Source organism: Bos grunniens, chromosome 3 (assembly GCF_055505025.1).
Source record: "Bos grunniens cultivar Pamir isolate PY7600 chromosome 3, Bosgru_T2T1.0, whole genome shotgun sequence".
Classification (NCBI taxonomy): Eukaryota; Metazoa; Chordata; class Mammalia; order Artiodactyla; family Bovidae; genus Bos; species Bos grunniens.
Genome location: NC_141167.1, coordinates 51,103,334 through 51,124,001, shown reverse-complemented (window position 1 = coordinate 51,124,001; position 20,668 = coordinate 51,103,334). Strand labels below are relative to the sequence as shown.

The 20,668-nt window shown below is 39.4% G+C and overlaps 1 protein-coding gene across 3 annotated transcripts in view; it reads right to left on the bottom strand.

The window, feature by feature from the left end:
* Positions 1–20,668, bottom strand: part of TNNI3K (TNNI3 interacting kinase) — a 404,175-nt gene that overhangs the window by 151,488 nt on the left and 232,019 nt on the right. The window contains exon 18 of one of the 3 annotated variants that reach the window (XM_086390584.1): positions 10,465–13,017. The exons of the other annotated variants lie outside the window; for them this stretch is intronic. Coding sequence (XP_086246710.1) covers positions 13,014–13,017 — 4 coding nt within the window. The 3' untranslated portion in view covers positions 10,465–13,013. Of the gene's footprint in view, positions 1–10,464; positions 13,018–20,668 lie in introns of those variants that run through there. 3 annotated transcript variants of the gene reach the window in all.

The following is a 20,668-nucleotide window of genomic DNA, read 5'->3' as shown; positions in this document are numbered from 1 at the left end:
TGGTTAGGGAAGCTTGTGTCGGTGTTCTGGTGGGTGGAGCTGTATTTCTTCTCTTTGTTCAGTCGCGCTATGGGGAGGGAGGGAGGGATGCTGCAAACAAATGACACTGGCATGCGCTCGCAGTGCCTCAGCCACACTGGGTCTGCCCCCGCTCACGGTGCGTGTAGCCTCCCTGCCCACACTGCTCAGGCTCTAGGTTGTTCCACCGGGAACAATCCGAGGCTGGCCCTGGGCTGCATGCACCTCCCAGGTCCAAGCCGCTCAGGTTCAGGCACTCAGGTAGTCCTCAGAGGCGCAGACTCAGTTGGGGCTGCGTTTTGTGCTCTTCCCGGGTCCGAGCAGCTCAGGTGATGAGGTGTTTGGTGAGCGCCAATGCTGCGACTTATCGCCTCCCCGCCACTTGGTTATCTGGGTGTAAAACCGGCGCACCTTCTCAGGCAGATGTTGACCGTCCAGACCCCCAATAAGTTTTAGTTAGCAAAGAAGCCAGTTTTATAGATAATGTCTCTCTGGGGCTGCGATTGCCCCCTTCCGGCTCTGGCTGCCTGTCACCGGAGGGGGAAGGTTTGCAGCCGGCTACCTCTGTTTAGTCCTTTGTTCCGTGCGCGGGCTGGCGGTGTCTTAGGTTAGGGCTGGCTTTTCGCATGGTAGATATCCCACAGTCTGGTTTGCTAGCCCAAATTATTTCGCTCAGATAGTGCTCAGGGTATTCAGGCCAGATTCTTACTCTCAGCGATGCAGCCCGCGCCGCGCCTCCCTGCCCAGCCCCCGCTTGCTAATGGCGGATGCAGGCGTCTGCGCTGCTTCTCCGCTGGAGGAGTTACCGTAGGGCTCGCAATCTGCGAGTTTTAATTGTTTATTTATTTTTTTCTCCCTGTTATGTTGTCCTCTGTGCTTCCAAAGCTCGGCACGGATTCGGCAGTGAGAAGGTTTCCTGGTGTTTGGAAACTTCTCTCTTTTTAAGACTCCCTTCCCGGGACGGAACTCCGTCCCTCCCTCTTTTGTCTCTTTTATTGTCTTTAATATTTTTTCCTACCTCCTTTCGAGGAGTTGGGTTGCTTTTCTGGGTGCCTGATGTCCTCTGCCGGCATTCAGAAGTTGTTTTGTGGAATTTACTCGACGTTTAAATGCTCTTTTGATGAATTTGTGGAGGAGAAAGTGTTTTCCCCGTCCTACTCCTCTGCCATCTTGGCGCCTTCCCCTATTTATTTTTAATTGAGGGATACTTGCTTCACAATGTTGTGCTGGCCTCTGCCATACATCAACATTAGTCGGCCATAGTGATACATATGTCCCCTCCCTCTCGAGCCTCCCTCCACCCTCTCATCCCTTTCTACCCCTCCACGTTGCTATGGAAGTGCAGTTTGAGTTCCCTGAGTCACACAGCAGATTCCCACTGGTTATCTATCATACATATGGTAGTGTATATGCTTCCATGATACTCTTTCCATTCATCCTGCCCTCTCCTTCCTCCTGCCCATGTCTGTAAGTCTGTTCTCTATGTCTGTGTCTCTATTGCTGCCCTGCAAATAGTGAACACTCTGGTATTTAATAATACCCTAAACTTATAAGTCCATATGCAAATCTTACTTTGTATGAAAACTCTGAAATGCACTGGACATTTACTTATCTGTGAGGAGAGAACATGAGTCTGTCAAAACAAAACATAGCCTATAATATGGAAACAAGAACTAGGGGTACTTAGGACAAGCAAGAGATATAGCAAGCAGTATTTTAGAATTTGAAAGGATATGAGAAATTATTAAATGATATATTCATAAAGGAAGAATTTGAAGTGTTGTTTTCTGTCAAAGTCACTATTGGATCTCCTGACTAATAACTATTCATATTCTTGCCTCACTTACTTCATTTTTCCTGATCTCTAAGGATCCAAGCAAGTCTCCAGTTCATGTTAAATTCAGAGATGTAGACCAATTACAGGTAACCCAGACTCACTTGTACCCAAAATGTTACAGGACTCTTCTCACCCACGTTTAAGAGAGCAGTGAAAGTCAAAGTGTTAGTTGCTCAGCCATGTCCTACCCTTTGCCAGCTGGTGAGTCTCCTCTGTCCTTGGAATTTTCCAGGTGAGAATACTGGAATGAATTGCCATGCCCTCCTCTGGGGGATCAGTGCCAACTCTTTGAGAGTGCTGGGCCTTTTGAGCATCTATTCAACACTCAGACACAAAAGATCTGTGAAAACCCTCTATCTCTGCATTTTAAAATTAGATCCTAGACACTGATGGGGGAGAAAGAAAAGGCCGGAGAGAGGGCAGAATAAGAATGGAAATATATGAAAAAGTAAGAGAAGAAAAATCTCTGACTTTGGCATGCACACACCATCGATTATGTGCCAAGTTTCCTGTTAAAATACCCTGAAGTAGGTGTACACGTGTTGAGCAGAGGAGAGCTGAGCTTAAAAATAACAGCTGAGAGGAGAGCTGGGCTTTATCAACAAATAAGGCTCCTTGAGAGCAGGCGAAGAGGCTCTATCTCTGACAAACAGAGGTGCGCTCCTGCGGAGCTCGACCTCTGAGTGTCTCTTTCTAACTCTCAGAATGAGCCACAGATGAGTATTTAAACAAGTGTGGCTCCAGGGGAACTTGTTTGTCGTCCTCCAGGAAGCAGGGATTTGTAGCTAAGTCAGGAAAGGAAACCTCTGACCTGCCGGATTAATCGGATGCTATGGGTTTTACTATGGTATCTTCATCCCTCTCCGTGAGGACAGGGAGACTAAATATCCACAAAAGGGCAGGTTAAAAATGTACTTAATCCTGTGTGCCTTCCTTCAAGGACACTTTGAAAATTCAAAAGAAATGAACGAGTCTATTTTTATTTTTTTTTAAAACTTTCTGAATCGTTCTGCTCCTCTTCCCTTGCTGAGAAGAGGAGCTGTTAGTTTTTTTCAAGACACTAGATGGTCTATCCCCGTGGGTTAGAGTATTAGTCACAGATACGAAACTCATCAGCCGTGAAGGTTTGGGGCTATTTTAGTACTAACCCTTTGTCAATGCTGAGTGGCTGTCCCCACATACCCCTTGGCCCTTCCTCCCGCTCTCCTTCACTTTGTTCCTGTTGTCTCTTTCAAGTTTGAATTCACTTCTAACTTTTCCTCTAAATAAATAGCTCCATTTTCCAGCATCCAGTCCAGTGATTTTTTTTCTCATCCTGGTTTTCCTAGCATCTGACCCCAGTATGACTATAAACTCCACAGGCACAAGATCCATGAACCAGGGAAATTATTAGTGATCAGTAAACTCTCATTGAATTACATTTTCTTTTTGATACAAGAGAACTAATGGTAAAGAAAGAATTACAATGATTGGAGATTTTATGGGGTGGTTATATTCAGCAGTGACTTTTCCTAATTTTCATAGAATTGATTCTGTAGGTACTCTGACCATATTGTCGTTGTATATTTTCCATAATAGATCCAGATTTGTGACTCAGAATAAGTTCTCTGAGACTTAAGACCTTGATTTCACTTTTTAGCCTTATTCCAGGAAAATTTGTATTTGTCAGTTTCCTATAAAATCTGCATTTACCAAATATTTGGTCAATATTTATTTGGTATCTACTATACTGCTGAACACAGACAAAGCTTTAGAACAACCCACCTTTCTGTTAAAGATAAGGAGATGAGCTGAACAAACACGTCTCACTTTATCCCTCTGACTGCTCTGCCTGACACATTCTTCACCCGGTTGACCCTTTCTCCAGGCCCCTGATTTATTAGCTGCTTCAAGAACAAGCTTGCCCAAATATTCTAGCCCACATCAGTGACTCTGACACTGAATGCCTATAACACTATTGTTCAGTTCCATATATCTGGCATTTAGTATTTTCTCTTTTCTTATTTCTTCTATATCTTATTTCCCTAAGATATATTAAAACTATTCTTAAGCCATGTTATTATACTTTGCTCTCTAGGACTTGACAAATTATAGCAGTTCAAGAAATATGGTTGGGAATAATCAATATAAACACTAATGCAACATCCTGATTTTTTCAAAGTAACCCTCTAGACAAGATTCTATTTCTCTCCTCCCTTTCATGGTACATATTCTTAAAGGGTTTTCTTAAATTTACTGCTGCTGCTTTTTTAATGACTATGCTCTTTTCAATCCACTAGTCTGACTTTTACTCTGCCACTCTAATAAACCTTCTTTCCACTGTAAACTTCTCTTCTGCTAAATGCCACGGGCTGTTAGTCTTGTATCATATGCTATCTTAAGCTTTCCTTGGCCAAACCTGCTTCTTTTCTCTTAGTGAAAGATATCACCACGAATTGAGCTACCCAACTAAAAACCAGGGAACCAACCTTGATTGCTTCCTGTCCTTCAGTCCCCTCATAAAAGTCAGTCATCATGTCCTATCAATTCTACCTTTCTAATATGTTCCCTATCTGCCCAGTTATGCCTTTTACACTGGAGCACCTATTCCCTTTGGACAAGTCAATAATATTTACTAGCGTCCCATTTGTAGAAAAGAACAATTTATAGGAGCTCTTTCAATGTTAGACATGGTGTCAGGCATTAGGTAATAACAGTAAGTAACACTTAAATATAACTGTGCACTAGGCATAGTTCTAAGTAATATTTGTTAACCTATCTAATTGTTACATAACCCACTGAGGTCGGTATAATAATTATACCATTTTAAACATGAAGAAATTGAATCATAGAAAGGTTAGGTAACTCCCTTAAGGTAACACAGCTAGGAGCTCTGAATTCCTCATTTCATTATGTTTCTGTAGTAGCCTTACATGGTGGTATTAACATTTCAATTTATAGCTGAGGAATTAATGCTGAGAAACTTAAAATAATTTTCCTTAAGGCTATATATTTGGTAAAAGTGTCCGAATTATGATTGGAATCCACATCTAGCTGCTTTGCAAATTCGTTTACTGTCTTCCACACACACTTTAACAAGGTCACAGGGAAGAGTTCAAGAAACATTAAAAGGTACAGACTAATTCCTAATCTGTCATATTTATTTAGGAACATTTATTCCTGGTGGCTCAGAGGTTAAAGCCTGCAATGAGGGAGACCTGGGTTTGATTCCTGGGTTGGGAAGATTCCCTGGAGAAGGAAATGGCAACCCACTCCAGTATTCTTGCCTGGAGAATCCCATGGACACAGAAGCCTGGTGGGCTACAGTCCACGGGGTCACAAAAGAGTCAGACACGACTGAGCAACTTCACTTTCATTTTCATTTTGAATATTCTTTTAATGAAAGCAAAGAGACTGAGCATCAAAATATTGAAGTTTATAAATTAAAGAAAGTAAGTGCAATAAAGTACAGAAAATAAAGACTAAAGGGAAAAGACGACATGGAAAGAGGAGGAAAGCAGAGGAGTGAAGCAGAGAGGTGAGGTGGGAGTGTGGAAGAGTGGAGGAGTGGGGCAGCAGGAGCCAAGCTGGGTCATGAGAGGATGAACTGCCTTGATAGTGTTTAAAAAATCTAATGAGAATGTGTTAATAGAAAATGTGACATGTGACTAAATAGTTCAACGACATGCATATTTCATGATTCTGGCTTTACGTGACTGGGTTACTCATGAATCTACCAGCTGAAACAAAGCCAAAAGATACCCAGTGATTTTATGCAAGTTTAACGTCTACCCGGTCTTTGCATGCAGCGTGGAAGTGACACATGATTGGTATTCTAAAAACAACGTCTACAAGCTATCCAGCATATTGTGGATACTTTGTATTCTGTACTTACGCAGCACTGCAGAACATTTTGTTCCTAAAGTATTTAGTGGTTTTTTGTTTTGTTTGTTGCTTTTGGCTTTGGTTTTGATTTGTGTTTAGCCCTTCTATTTAACTTGATGATGGAAACAACAATCCTATAAATGTTACCCATAAACCCTGTGTAGTCAGGGAAACAAATGCAAACATCTATTTGAATGTCTGGTTTCCAGAGGATGTGATGATTTGAAGTGAACCTCTATTTAGGCCCTTGAAGTTCGGGTAGAGGACATTTATGGAACATGGGAAGAGGAAGGCACTGGGAATTAGAGCAATTGGGTCCAAATATCAGCTCTGCCATTTAGTCAACTGAGTGACTTGAGTGAAGAAGTTAATTTACTGACCTTCAAGTTTCTCTTCTTTAGGATTGCTTCTTGAAAACAAAGATTAAATGAAATAATACTTGTAAAAACTTCATGTAACATAAACCTGACACAAAGATGACAATGCAAACAAATAAATGATACATTCTGAGACACTGGGGGACCTGGGACCCCTTGCTGCAGTGCTGCAATGCTTGAACCTGCATAAACTTGTCCTCCAGTAAGAAAATACAAACCTGTCCTCCAGAATGAAAACAAAAAACAAAAAACAAAAAACCTTGCATGAGCAATTGGGGCAAATTCTGGACAAAAGATACAAAAAAGACCCAAAATCCCAATTGCCACTTCTGAAGAGCCTGGAGCAAAAATAGGGTACTTTGTTTTGTCCCAAGCAAAGCAGGGTACAGAGTTTGCTCCTTGCACTCAACACCAGCGGAGGGGTGGGCAAACCACCAAAGCCACCCTCTGGCCCAATTCCTGGACACACTCCTACCCTTACCCCATTTAAGGTATAAGCTTGCTCCCCTTCAAGAAGTGAGCAAGCAAGGAAAACTGTTGTTTGTTCTCACCCCCCTGCCACTTTAGCACGGGCCCCAATAAAGCCTTGCCTGAATTTCTTGTTTGACCACTAATCAATTTCTATTTATTGGAGAAGACCAAGAACCCTGGTTGATATCAATTCCTCATAGAATCCCCATGTGAATGGGGATGTATGATCAATTTTAAATTGTGAGCAAAAGAACAAGTAACCTTGAAATCACTTAAGACATTAAGTGGCCCCAAAGATTACAAGTCATTGCATATCTCAGAAGGGTTGATTTAACCCCCAGATTTAGAAAACTCATTCTTAGGAGGAGTAGCTCCTAAAAAGAAGCTGCTGCTGCTGCTGCTGCTGCTGCTGCTGCGTCGCTTCAGTCGTGTCCGACTCTGTGCGACCCCATAGACGGCAGCCCACCAGGCCCCACTGTCCCTGGGATTCTCCAGGCAAGAACACTGGAGTGGGTTGCCATTTCCTCCTCCAATGCATGAAAGTGAAAAGTGAAAGTGAAGTCGCCCAGTCGTGTCTGACTCTTAGCGACCCCATGGACTGCAGCCTACCAGGCTCCTCCATCTATGGGATTTTCCAGGCAAGAGTACTGGAGTGGGTTGCCATTGCCTTCTCCATAAAAAGAAGCTATTGCACTGAATAAATTAAAAAGCATAACAATCTAGGTCTCTTGTTTTTTCCTTGACTCTCATGTTGCTCTTGGTTTTTCAGATTTTGCTCATCTGGGGAAGACTCTTTCAGAAGGTTGCTAAATAGAGTTTGGTGGTCAGGAGTGCATTCCATACAGGAATGCTGATTGTGGTAATCTGCAGAGTGGGCCCAGTGAGCACCCACCTCTATGACATGACTCATGTCTACTCCTGCCAGCTTTTAGGTGATGTTAGTATTCTTATCCTTAGCAGTTAGACCTCTCCTGTGAAGTCCCTACAAATTTCTTCTTCCTATAATCATCTTTGTTCCTAGTTTAAACTCTTACAGCTATAGCATTAATAGAAAGAACAGTAGATTTAGAGAAACAAGACTTCGACTTTAATACAAGTTTCCCAATAAGGAAGCTTTTTTAAAAAAAAAAGATTCAAATTATTTATGTTACCTGAAATTCTCTTATCTTTAAGAGCTATTAATATCTTTTCAGGTTATGGTAAAGATAAAAAAAAACAAGTTTGTATGACTTTAGTAATATGCAAAACACTATAAAATGTAACCATTCATCACATAGGTGTATTTCTGCATCCTTCATGAGCACTTTACCAACATGAGCCCTCTTTTTTATGTATTTGAATCTTCAGGGATTAGAACTTGGTGAAGTTTTTGTTCTTGTTTTCTGCACGCAGGGTACTCTGTAGATATCCATGCTGGCAGTGTTGTAGGAATTGTCAAATAGCAGGAAAAACCTTTAAACTTCATAGGAACTCTTAAGAAAGTTCTAGTAATTTCTCTCCTGTCTAGAAGCTAATAGGTAACTGATAATGACTATAGATAGACATAAAATATGTTCAAAATAAGAAAAAGAGGAAAACTCATTAAAATTACAGACAGTACAAGTAAGAACAAACCATCTTTCCCACTTTTAACGTAGCACGTAAACTTGAAGTCAAACAATTATTTTCAAAGATGGATAAAAGTCACATTGCTAACTTGAAAGAGCTACCATGAGATAATGTTTCCTCTGACACTTATTACAGCTATTGCTTAAACTGGCATCTGTGGAACATTATGTCTTAATGCCAACATTGCTTTGTTATAGCTTGAGAGGAAGCATTGCAGCTTGGCTGCAGCTGCTTAATGACATGAAAAAGAATTTTGAAAGTTGAGATGCTGTTTGCAGTGTCTTTTCCTGATAAAGTAATAGTGTTGGAGATGTATGTTGATGTTTGATAATTTTGAAAGCTTTGAGAAATCTACAACAGCTTGGCGAAACATGGATGGCCAGAAAACTCTGAAGTATTTCTGGAGTCCTATGCCTAACCTCAACGTTACTGGTTGGGGCATAGACTTGGATTACTGTGATATTGAATGGTTTGCCTTGGAAATGAACAGAGATCATTCTATCGTTTTTGAGATTGCATCCAAGTACTGGATTCCGGACTCTTTTGTTGACCATGATGGCTACTCCATTTCTTCTAAGGGATTCCTGCCTGAAGTAGTAGATATAATGGTCATCTGAGTTAAATTCACCCATTCCAGTCCATTTTAGTTTGCTGATTCCTAGAATGTCAACGTTCACTCTTGCCATCTCCTGTTTGACCACTTCCAATTTGCCTTGATTCATGGACCTGACATTCCAGGTTCCTATGCAATATTGCTCTTTACAGCATTGGACCTTGCTTCTCTCATAAGTCACATCCACAACTGGGTATTGTTTTTGCTTTGGCTCCATCTCTTCGTTCTTTCTGGAGTTATTTCTCCACTGATCTCCAGTAGCATATTGGACACCTACTGATCTGGGGAGTTCCTCTTTCAGTATCTTATCATTTTGCCTTTTCATACCGTTCACGGGGTTCTCAAGGCAAGAATACTGAAGTGGTTTGCCATTCCCGTCTCCAGTGGGCCACATTCTGTCAGACCTCTCCACCATGCCTGCCCGTCTTGGGTGGCCCCACAGGGCATGGCTTAGTTTCATTGAGTTAGACAATGCTGTGGTCCTAGTGCGATTAGATTGACTAGTTTTCTGTGAGTATGGTTTCAGTGTGTCACCTCTTGAGAAACCTATATGCAGGTCAGGAAGCAACAGTTAGAAATGGACATGGAACAACAGACTGGTTCCAAATAGGAAAAGGAGTACATCAAGGCTGTATATTGTCACCCTGCTTATTTAACTTATATGCAGAGTACATCATGAGAAATGCTGGCTGGAAGAAGCAAAAGCTGGAATCAAGATTGCTGGGAGAAATATCAATAACCTCAGATATGCAGATGACACCACCATTATGGCAGAAAGTGAAGAGGAACTCAAAAGCCTCTTGATGAAAGTGAAAGAGGAGAGTGAAAAAGTTGGCTTAAAGCTCAACAGTCAGAAAACTAAGATCATGGCATCCGGTCCCATCACTTCATGGGAAATAGATGGGGAAACAGTAGAAACAGTGTCAGACTTTATTTTTTCGGGCTCGAAAATCACTGCAGATGGTGATTGCAGCCATGAAATTAAAAGACGCTTACTCCTTGGAAGAAAAGTTATGACCAACCTAGATAGCATATTCAAAAGCAGAGACATTACTTTGCCAACAAAGGTCCATCTAGTCAAGGCTATGGTTTTTCCTGTAGTCATGTATGGATGTGAGAGTTGGACTGTGAAGAAAGCTGAGTGCATAAGAATTGATGCTTTTGAACTGTGGTGTTGGAGAAAATTCTTGAGAGTTCCTTGGACTGCAAGGAGATCCAACCAGTTCATTCTGAAGGAGATCAGCCCTGGGATTTCTTTGGAAGGAATGATGCTAAAGCTGAAACTCCAGTCCTTTGGCTGCCTCATGCGAAGAGTTGACTCATTAGAAAAGACCCTGATGCTGGGAGGGATTGGGGGCAGGAAGAGAAGGGGACGACAGAGGATGAAATGGCTGGATGGCATCACTGACTCGATGGATGTGAGTCTGAGTGAACTCCGGGTGTTGGTGATGGACAGGGAGGCCTGGCGTGCTGCGATTCATGGGGTCACAAAGAGTCGGACGTGACTGAATGACTGAACTGGACTGAACTGATGCCTAACCTCAAAGGCAAAGTGAAAGTCAAGAAAGGCACTTCACGGAAGCAAATTCCAGCACCTGCCTCTGGCAGCCTTGCTAGAATCCTTTCTTTTTCTTTTCTTCCTCTTCTTTGAGCAATTAGATGCATAGAATGGAATATATGAGATCTAAAATGTTTATTTTCGAACAGCAGCTTTTAAATCCATACATTTTAAACATAGAAAACATCCAGCAACTGTTTATTTGCAGTTTTACATTAGAATTTCTTCCATATAATTTCTGCTTTACACTTACACAGATTTCTACATCTCTGGTAGTTATAGATGCATAAAATGCATGCTAATCTACTTATTCAATCATTTCATACATATGTGGTAAAAGAACAAAACGCACATCTCAAAACCAAATGCTGAAGCAACAGGAACTCTCATTCATTGCCAGTGTGAATGCAAAACAATACAGCCATTTTGGAAGACAGTTTGTCAGATTCTTACAAAATCAAACATAACTCTTACCAAAAGATCCAGCAATTGCATTCCTTAGTATGTACCCAAATGACGTGAAAGCTTATGTCCACACAAAAAACATGTACATGGATGTGTATCACAATTTCTAGAACATTATTCACAGTTTTTAAAACTTGAAAGTTGATGCATGGATAAATAACTGTGGTTCATCCTGGCAATGGGATACTTTCAGTGCTAAAATGAAATGAACTATCGAGCCATAAAAAGACACAGAGGAGACTAAAGTGCATAGTACTAAGGGAAAGAAGTCAATCTGAAAAGACTGCACATTCTATGATGCTCTGTATGTCCAAGTATATGACATAAACTATATGAAAAGGCAAAACTATGGATACAGTAAAAAGATTAGTTGCCTCAGTTAGTGGAGAGGGAGGGATGAATAAGCAGAGCACAGGGGATTTTTAGGGTAGTACAACTACTCTCTATGATACTATAATAGTGGGTACATGTCATTATAAATTGGGCCAAACCTACAGAATGCAAACCCCAAGAGTGAACCCTAATGTAACTAACAGATTATATGTGATAATGATGACGTATAACATAGATTCATCAACTGTAACCAAGGTACCACTCTGCTAGGGGATGTTGACAATGTGGGACGTCAATGCACCTGTGGGGAGAGGAAGTCTCTGTGACTTCCTCTCAACTTTTCTGTGATCCTAAAATTGCTCTAAAAATAGTCTATTTTTTTCTAATGCACCTCTTTCCTAAAATGTTTGTCTTTTGTCTGTCCCTGACTCCCATGCCACTTGATTTCTTCTTGGATACTTATTATTTTCTCTTTTGATATATAGACATTTATATTATATCATACTCTTCTAAGATATTGTGGAGTCTTTGTTAACTTCCTGTATACATTGTGCTTGGTATCTAGTAGCCATTTAGGAAATGTGTATTGAATGAACAAATAAAATAATACTTAGCTTTTGCCATCAGTTTCCATCTATTATGCTACTTTGATGATATTCTATGTAGGTTATCAAGAATTTCTACCTTTTGGAAGAAAACTGGGGTGAAACTTTTGCCTGAAAAACTACCATGTCATTTAATTAGGTCCTGATTACCTAACTTGTATACACTTGTTACTGGGTAGCCCTGAGCTTCATTATGGAATAAAGATACACACACACACACACACACACACATTCCACAACAGCACTATGATATACACATAATACACAATGACTCAAATCAGTGATTTGCTTATCTTTTGAAAGAAATCCCCTTAACTGTAGAATGGATAGTGTTGAATGGTGTGTTGAATGGTGGTCTCAAAGAGATATGTCCATCTTCTAATCCCCAGACCCTGTGAATAATACCTTATTGGTAATCTTATATTATCATCATCTTATTTGGATCTGGGTGGGTCCTAAATCCAATAAGTGTCTTTGTCAGAGACAGAAAAGGAGAAGTAAATACACAGAGGGGAAAGTGATTTAAAAAGACAGGCAGAGATTGAATGATGTGGCTAAGAACCACCAGAAGCTAGAGGAGGCAATGTAGGGAATTTTCCCTAGATCCTCAGGAGAGAATGAAACTGATTTTGGACTTTTAGCCTTGATTTTGGAATTCCAGTCTCCAGAATTGTGAGGTAATCAATTTGTGCTACGAAGCCACTGAAAGTGTGACAATTTGTTACGGCAGCCATAGGAACCTACCATAGGTGGGACTGGATAGAAACTGATTCCCTGCTAAATCAAGCACAGAATTTTCACAGAGGACCACCAGAAACAAGGGGGGAACTAGGAGAAGGCATCCACATTCTCCTTAATGATCATCACCTGTCTATTATGTAGGCCCATTCAGATATTGATACATCTAAATGTATCCTGATAAATGATTAAAAATTTGATCATTGACGATACCCTATAAGCATCCAAGAAAGAAACCGAGTTAAGAAAAAGGGATAAAAATCATATCTACTTTAGGTTTTTTTCTTGACAACCTGTAGGCCATAAGGTAATAGAATACTGTTCTGTAGTGTTCTGGGATAATAGGATTTTAACCAAATAATTCTATCCCCACCCATTTACTAAAAATTATTTTTTGAGACTCTGCTATGTGCTAAACACATAAACACATTAGAGTCACTGACAGAAAATCAGTTAGAGAACAGAGATCTTAAGTGACATAATAGGTTGGTTATCTTCAATAAGTAGTGCTCGAAAAACTGGACAGCTACCTGTAAGAAAAAATCAGATTAGAATATTTCCTCACACTATATACACAATAAACTCAAAATGAATCAAATGTCTAAATGTGCAACCTAAACACATAAAACTAGAAAAGAACATAAAACATATGTCAAAGAACACACTTTGACATAAATCATAGCAATATTCTATTAGATCTCTCTCCTAAGGCTAAAGAAATAAAAGCAAAAATAAACAAATGGGACCTGAGTAAACTTAAAAGATTATACCCAGCAAAGGAAACCACAGACAAAATGAGAAACCCACTGAATGGAAGAAAGTATTTGCTAATTATATAACCAAAAAGGGGTTCATATGCAAAAATATATGAACAGCTCACACAACTCAATATCAAAAAACAAACAATCTGTATAAAAAATGTGCAGAACTGAATAGACATTTTTCCAAAGAGGATATACAGATGGCCAATAGGCATATGAAAAAGTTCCATATACACATATACACACACACATATATATACATGTATACACACATACATATATACATGTGTGTGTATATATATATATATATATAATGGAGTATTACTCATCATAAGAAAAAATGAAATTCTGCCACAGATAGACCTAGAGAACACTATGCCTACTGAAATAAATCAGACAGAGAAAAACAAATTCTTTTTTACTTAGATGTGGAATCTAAAAACAAATTCTTTTTTACTTATATGTGGAATCTAAAAAATAAAACAAATGAATGTAAATAAAACAAACAAAAATAGATTAATGAGAACAGACTAGTGAGAGAACAGGCTACCACCGGGAAGAGGAAAGGGGAAAGGGGCACAGTGAGGGTGAGGTAGTGAGAGATACAAACTGCTATGCATAAAATAAATACGCAACAAGGATACAGCACATGGAAGTAAAGCCATTATTCTATAATGAATTTAAATAGAGTATAATCTATAAAAATATTGACTCACTATGCTATTTACCTGAAACTACAATAATATTGAAACTATACTTCAGTGGAAAAAAGTACAGAGTTTTAGAAGGTGTACTTAAGGATCTAGAAGAATGGACTAAGAAGAATGTTGATTTGGGAGTGGGGATGGAAATCAAATCTTCACCTTTGAGTGCTATGTTAATTTAAATTAGCTGTCTAAAGAAACTCAATAACAAATAAGTTCTTTAACTAGATAGGAGTTAGTTTCCCTCTCTTGTTAAAGAATCCTGGAAGTAGAAAGTCTAGGGCTCCTATGCTAACTGCAGACATTAGGAATCCAGACTCCTTTCTTTTCTGCTATGCTCTTTCTGATGTGTTGTGTCATGGTTTAAGAACACTGCTTGGAGGTGGAATCATAAAAACGGCAACTAGAGCAGTAAACTATGCTCCTACAATAGAAGATTTGAGCAGCACATTTTCATCATTGCTGTAACATCTAATAGTTCATTATGTTCCTAAGAACTGAAATATTCTCCTACCATTGTCAGTATTAGGCCCTTGAAATTTCCATGCTGACACAGTTATCTAATATATTCTGAGATATCTTTTAAATGTTCAAGTGGAGATGACCAGTGGACAGTTAACTACTATAAGCTTCTGGAGTTCAGTGCAGAGTTAAAAGGTAGAGGCAACCTAGCAAAAGTTTTATTAATATCTCAAAGTACTAGGAGGGGATTATCAGATATTCAAAGGTTCAAATTATACACACATCAGTCTTTTACACAGATATACTCTAGAAGAAATGAACAGAAAAAAAAAAAAAGATAGAAATGGAGAAATTGTGGCACATCAGAACTCCAGAAAACATTGCTACCAGCAAAAATAGGTACGGTTCTCCAAGTGAGAGTGGGGAATACAACAAAATTAAATTGCAAGAGCTAAAATTATTCTTCAAAGATAAGATATTTAATAAAAGAAGAAAGATGTATTAATAAAAATAAGTGTATCTAATTTCAAATAATTTTAGAAAATACTAAGAAGTGGAAAAACAAAAGCATATTAGAGTCCTCATTTTCAAATAGGGGAGTCCAAAGTTATAATACGGTTCTTCACTTTATATAAGCTCTCTTTCCACAACCCCACCTACTAAGATGTCTATCTCCTAGAAAAATTTAGTCTCATAATTTCTAGGGTGCTGAGAACTATGTCATGTGTGCTAACAAATTCTTCTTTTCAGTTGCGCCATGCCTGCTCAACAGGCCCTGCTGCTTCAGCTCTGCCTGTTATGCTTTGTCATCAGCGCAGCTCTTCCAGGGCACCACACCATGGTACCTTTAGGTAGGACCCACTGTGACGTCCTAGGCAATTATCACCAGAGGCTGCTGCAGATCATCCACTGAAAAACTGACTCAGCTCTTTGAATTCTTCTGGCCTTTGAATTCTAATCTATGCTGTTTCATATCAAAGCAGGAAAAATTCCCTCTCCCAATTATGTGCCATATCGGACATCTGAGATCCAGACACGCTGCTATGAAAATAGTAACTGTTACTCTAGTGTAGAGCCCCTTAAAGATTTCAGAACTGAGACTCAGAGGAGTCTGGGACCAGATTGAGCTTGATCTATGCTAGTTCTCCCCTTTCCACACAGACGCTTCTTTGTGCTCTTTCTGTACATAGAATTCCTGAAGCAAACCATCTAAAATACAATCTTGCCTGAAAGGAAAACCAGAAATGGCTACACATCAGTAGTAGTGACACTTGGCCAAAAGCGAGGGCTCCCACCTCCCTATAAAAACAGGGAGAAAAAGTTCAACAGTGGTTTGTAAAAAAGTAAAGATGACTACAACCTGCAAACAAGAACAGGGTGTATATTGTTCAAATCACTGGGGAAAAGAAATACAAAGAAATCTTATTCTATATACAAAAGACATACTGATATAGCAAGGAAACATTACAAAAATTCAATAAAGCAGCCAAAGTATAGAAACCAGGAAGCATTGGGTTGGCCAAAAAGTACTTTCAGGTTTTTCCATAACATCTTACAAAATCTGAATGAACTTTTAGGCCAACCCAATTAGTAAAGTCTAACTGTGTGGATCACAATAAACTGTGGAATATTCTGAAAGAGATGGGAATACCAGAACACCTGACCTGCCTCTTGAGAAACCTATATGCAGGTCAGGAAGCAACAGTTAGAACTGGACATGGAACAACAGAATGGTTCCAAATAGGAAAAGAACTACGTCAAGGCTGTATATTGTCACCCTGCTTATTTAACTTATATGCAGAGTACATCATGAGAAACGCTGGGCTGGAAGAAGCACAAGCTGGAATCAAGATTGCCGGGACAAATATCAGTCACCTCAGATATGCAGATGATACCACCCTTATGGCAGAAAGTGAAGAGGAACTAAAGAGCCTCTTGATGAAAGTGAAAGTGGAGAGTGAAAAAGTTGTCTTAAAACTCAACATTCAGAAAACTAAGATCATGGCATCTGGTCCCATCACTTCATGGCAAATAGATGGGGAAATAGTGGAAACAGTGTCAGACTTTATTTTTGGGGGCTCCAAAATCACTGCAGATGGTGATTGCAGCCATGAAATTAAAAGATGCCTACTCCTTGGAATAAAAGTTATGACCAACCTAGATAGCATATTCAAAAGCAGAGACATTACTTTGCCAACAAAGGGCCATCTAGTCAAGGCTATGGTTTTTCCATTGGTCAGGTATGGATGTGAGAGTTGGACTGTGAAGAAAGCTGAGTGCATAAAAATTGATGCTTTTGAACTGTGGTGTTGGAAAAGACTCTTGAGAGTCCCTTGGAATGCAAGGAGATCCAACCAGTTCATTCTGAAGATCAGCCCTGGGATTTCTTTGGAAGGAATGATGCTAAAGCTGAAAGTCCAGTACTTTGGCCACCTCATGCGAAGAGTTGACTCATTGGAAAAGACTCTGATGCTGGGAGGGATTGGGGGCAGGAGGAGAAGGGGACGACAGAGGATGATATGGCTGGATGGCATCACCGACTCAATGGATGTGAGTCTGAGTGAACTCTGGGTGTTGGTGATGGACAGGGAGGCCTGGCATGCTACAGTTCATGGGGTCGCAAAGAGTCGGACACGACTGAGCGACTGAACTGAACTGAAAATAGATTATGATAATAAATGTGATTGTACTTAAGGCTAGTACTAAAAGACAAACATTTTTACAAAAAAGACTTTTTTAAAGTAAGGGAAGATTTATCATATAAATAAACCCAGCAAAAGCAATCAAAGAATGTGTGGAGCCCTATACCAAGGTCACAGGTGCCAAGCCTTGTACCAAGACCACACACACCAAGGTCATCTCCAGAACTGACTGAATCCCATAGCAACCATTGCCATGAGCCCCCAGGTCTAAACTGGCCAGCTCCCTGACCCTGTACTAGGTAAAAATACCTACCCTATTACTCACCCAATAGCCCCTTAACCAATCACCTCATGGCACCTTTTCAGCTGGAATTCTCTTTGTCTTGAGGCTCTAAAAATTGGCTAGTAACCCCTGCTTGGGGTCTGCTCTCCCACGAGCCAGACTACTGTTCAAATAGCATCTCCTGCACTAATAAACTCTATTTTCTTCTCATTCTGCCTCATATTTGGAAATTCTTTTCCAATCTGTGCACAGGTCATGACAGAACGGATAGTAAAAGTTAAAAAAAATATATACTATATCAAGAAATAATCTGTTGTTGTTATTTTTCAGTCACTAAGTTGTATCCAACTCTTTGTGACCCACAGACTGCAGCACACCAGGTTCCTCAGTCCTCTGTTATCTCCCAGAGTTTGCTCAAATTCATGTCCATTGAGTTGATGGTGCTATCTAAGTGTAAAAAACATTTAAGTTCCTACACTCATGAATTTATGTACAGTGGGATAAGTAAATTAACATTTAGTAAACCACTGATTTAAATAAATGAAAGTATGAGAAGGGATGTGTAGGAAAACCCAGCAGAGTAAGGAAAGCAGGAAAAGTGGGGGAAGAAGGTTTGGGCAGATGGAGCAGAATGTGTAAAGTTCTGAGGTTGAGTTTGGAGTGTTTAAGGAACAGTAAAGGAGTAAACCAGGGGGAAAGTACTAGTGTTCACATCAGAGCATTAGCTGGGACCAGAAGATGTAGGATCTCTTAGGTAACTGCATTTTGACTTTTATTGCAAGTGACCGGGGGAGTTACTGTAACATTCTGAGGGTAGGATTGACATGATCTGGCTTTTTTTTTTTTTTTTAAATGCCTTATTTGCTTTGTTGAAAATAGAATGAAGACTTGAAGGGATCAAGAATGGAAAGGAAGATAAATTCTAGATTTACTATGATAGTCCAGGTGAGAGATGAGAGAGGTTGGGATAAGATAGTAGTGGTGCACAGAGTGAGAAATGGTCTAATCTGGACATGTGTTCAAGAAAGAGTTGACAGAATTTTCAGATTGGTTAGATGCCTTTTGTAGCTCTTGATTTGCTTGTTTGTCTTCCTTACAAGAATTTAAGTTTCACAATGACAGAATAAATGTATTATTTAGCTTATAACCTTTGCACTAACATAGTATTTGTCCTATAATAAGCAATCTGTATTTTTTAACTTAATTTAATTTTTATATACAGATCGTTTAAAATGAGCACTGTCAGATGATATTAGAAGCAGCAAAACATAAAATGTACTCAATGTCACCCAGGAATTATGAGCCCATTACTCAATGTAAATCACAAGAATAACAATCTACTGTAGAACTAAAAGAAAGGCTGAGATTCATTCACTGGACCAAATGGTCATACGTTTCATTCATTGACATAATTTTTCATGCAAAACTCCATGCATATTTTATTCTTTAAAATGAACTGCTATTAGAATCTTACAGCATAATGTCAAAACATAAATTTTAGAGGAAAAGCACAATACATTTAGCACTATATAATCAAAGTAAAATAACCAGCATAGATGGTTATGTACAGTTGGAACATTTTCAAGTCAAAACTTCAAAAGACTTTTAATAAGTGGTTAATTCAGATGCTACAAGTACAGTAATAATAAACACAACAGCTCGATTATAAAATCATTAACTCTCAGAGCACTCAATGAGCTATTAATTCAAAATTTTTACAGTAGGCTTTGATGGGACTAAAACTAGCAGAGTGTTCCTATTCTACCACCATGTAGCAAACAGTCACTGAAAATGAAGGGCTCGTCGTTATGTAATCCAATAGATAGTATACATCTTAAAGCAGTCTAAGTGCGAAATAAATACACCCACTTTAAATCCTTTGCCATCATGCAGCTGAAAAAACTGATTACAACTGATTTCACTATAATCTATATATTGTTCTAACTTTACAGATTCTTTTCTATTCTCTTTTAAAAACATCTTGAGCATATTTAGGAATAACACTAAAAAGTAAAGTAATCTGGATGCACACTGAAAAACCAAGTGCATTATCCCACTATAAACACATTTTTGGTACTTCCTTGCATTCAAATTAGGCAGAACTCTCAATATTCTTCATATAGAACATAAAGGGCCTCCAATTAATTTCCATTAAAGCTGGATCTTCAAAATTATGTTAAATGCAATGACTCATATAATTTGCATTAAAGACATTTCATCAGAGAAGCTCAGTTAATTTCTTGAACATTATCAAATCAGATTTTATAATACTCCTGAAATTTAGGAAGAATATGTGTCTCTCCTGTGACCACTCCTTTAAAATTGATTACCACTATGTTAGACACTGAGCTTCCCAGGTGGCTCAGTGGCAAAGAACCTGCCTGCAAAATGCAGGAGAGGTGGGGTCAATGTCTGGGTTGGGAAGATCATTTGAAGAAGGAAATGGCAACCCACTCCAGAATTCTTGCCTGGGAAATCCCATGGACAGTGGAGCCTGGCGGGCTACAGTCCATGGGGTTGCAAAAAGTCAAAAGTGCAAAAGAATCAGATGTGACTTAGTGCCTAAGCAATGACAACATGTTAGAAACTACTATAGCTCAGAATTGTTTAGGATGAAGTATGAAATACACTTTCTACAGTGAAATGTATTGTGTTGGTATATTGGGAAGAGGCTAGAAAAGTTTAACAAAGTACATCTTCTAGACCCTGATGCTGGGAAAGATTTTGGACAGGAGGAAAAGGGGGTGACAGAGGATGAGATGGTTGGATGGCATCACCGGCTTAATGTACATTAATTTGAGCAAACTCCTGGAAATAGTGAAAGACAGGGAAGCCTGGCATGCTGCAGTCCAGGGGTGGCAAAGAGTCGGACACAACTTAGCGACGAACAACAAAGTGACTACCTAATACTAACTAGGACTGTCCTCTAGGTCCAACAAACACACTTATGAATGTAACCAATATTCCTATCTTGTTGTTATACAGTTGCTATCTACTTGTTATTTAGTGCTTTGTAGAAGGAAATGGCAACCCACTCCAGTATTCTTGCCTGGAGAATCCCAGGGACAGAGGAGCCTAGTGGGCTGCCGTCTATGGGGTCACACAGAGTTGGACACGACTGAAGTGACTTAGTAGCAGCAGCAGCAGAAGAGCCTCTCTTATTCCTTTCTCTGCTCCTACAATGCCTGACACATGGTAAATATTTAATAAATGTTTAAATAGACAGTTATACAAGTAAAATAAACAGATGAATGAATTAGTTAACTCACCAACTGATTAAACAAGGCATTGTTAATTAGACATCACTGATATAATCCTTGCATTGGATT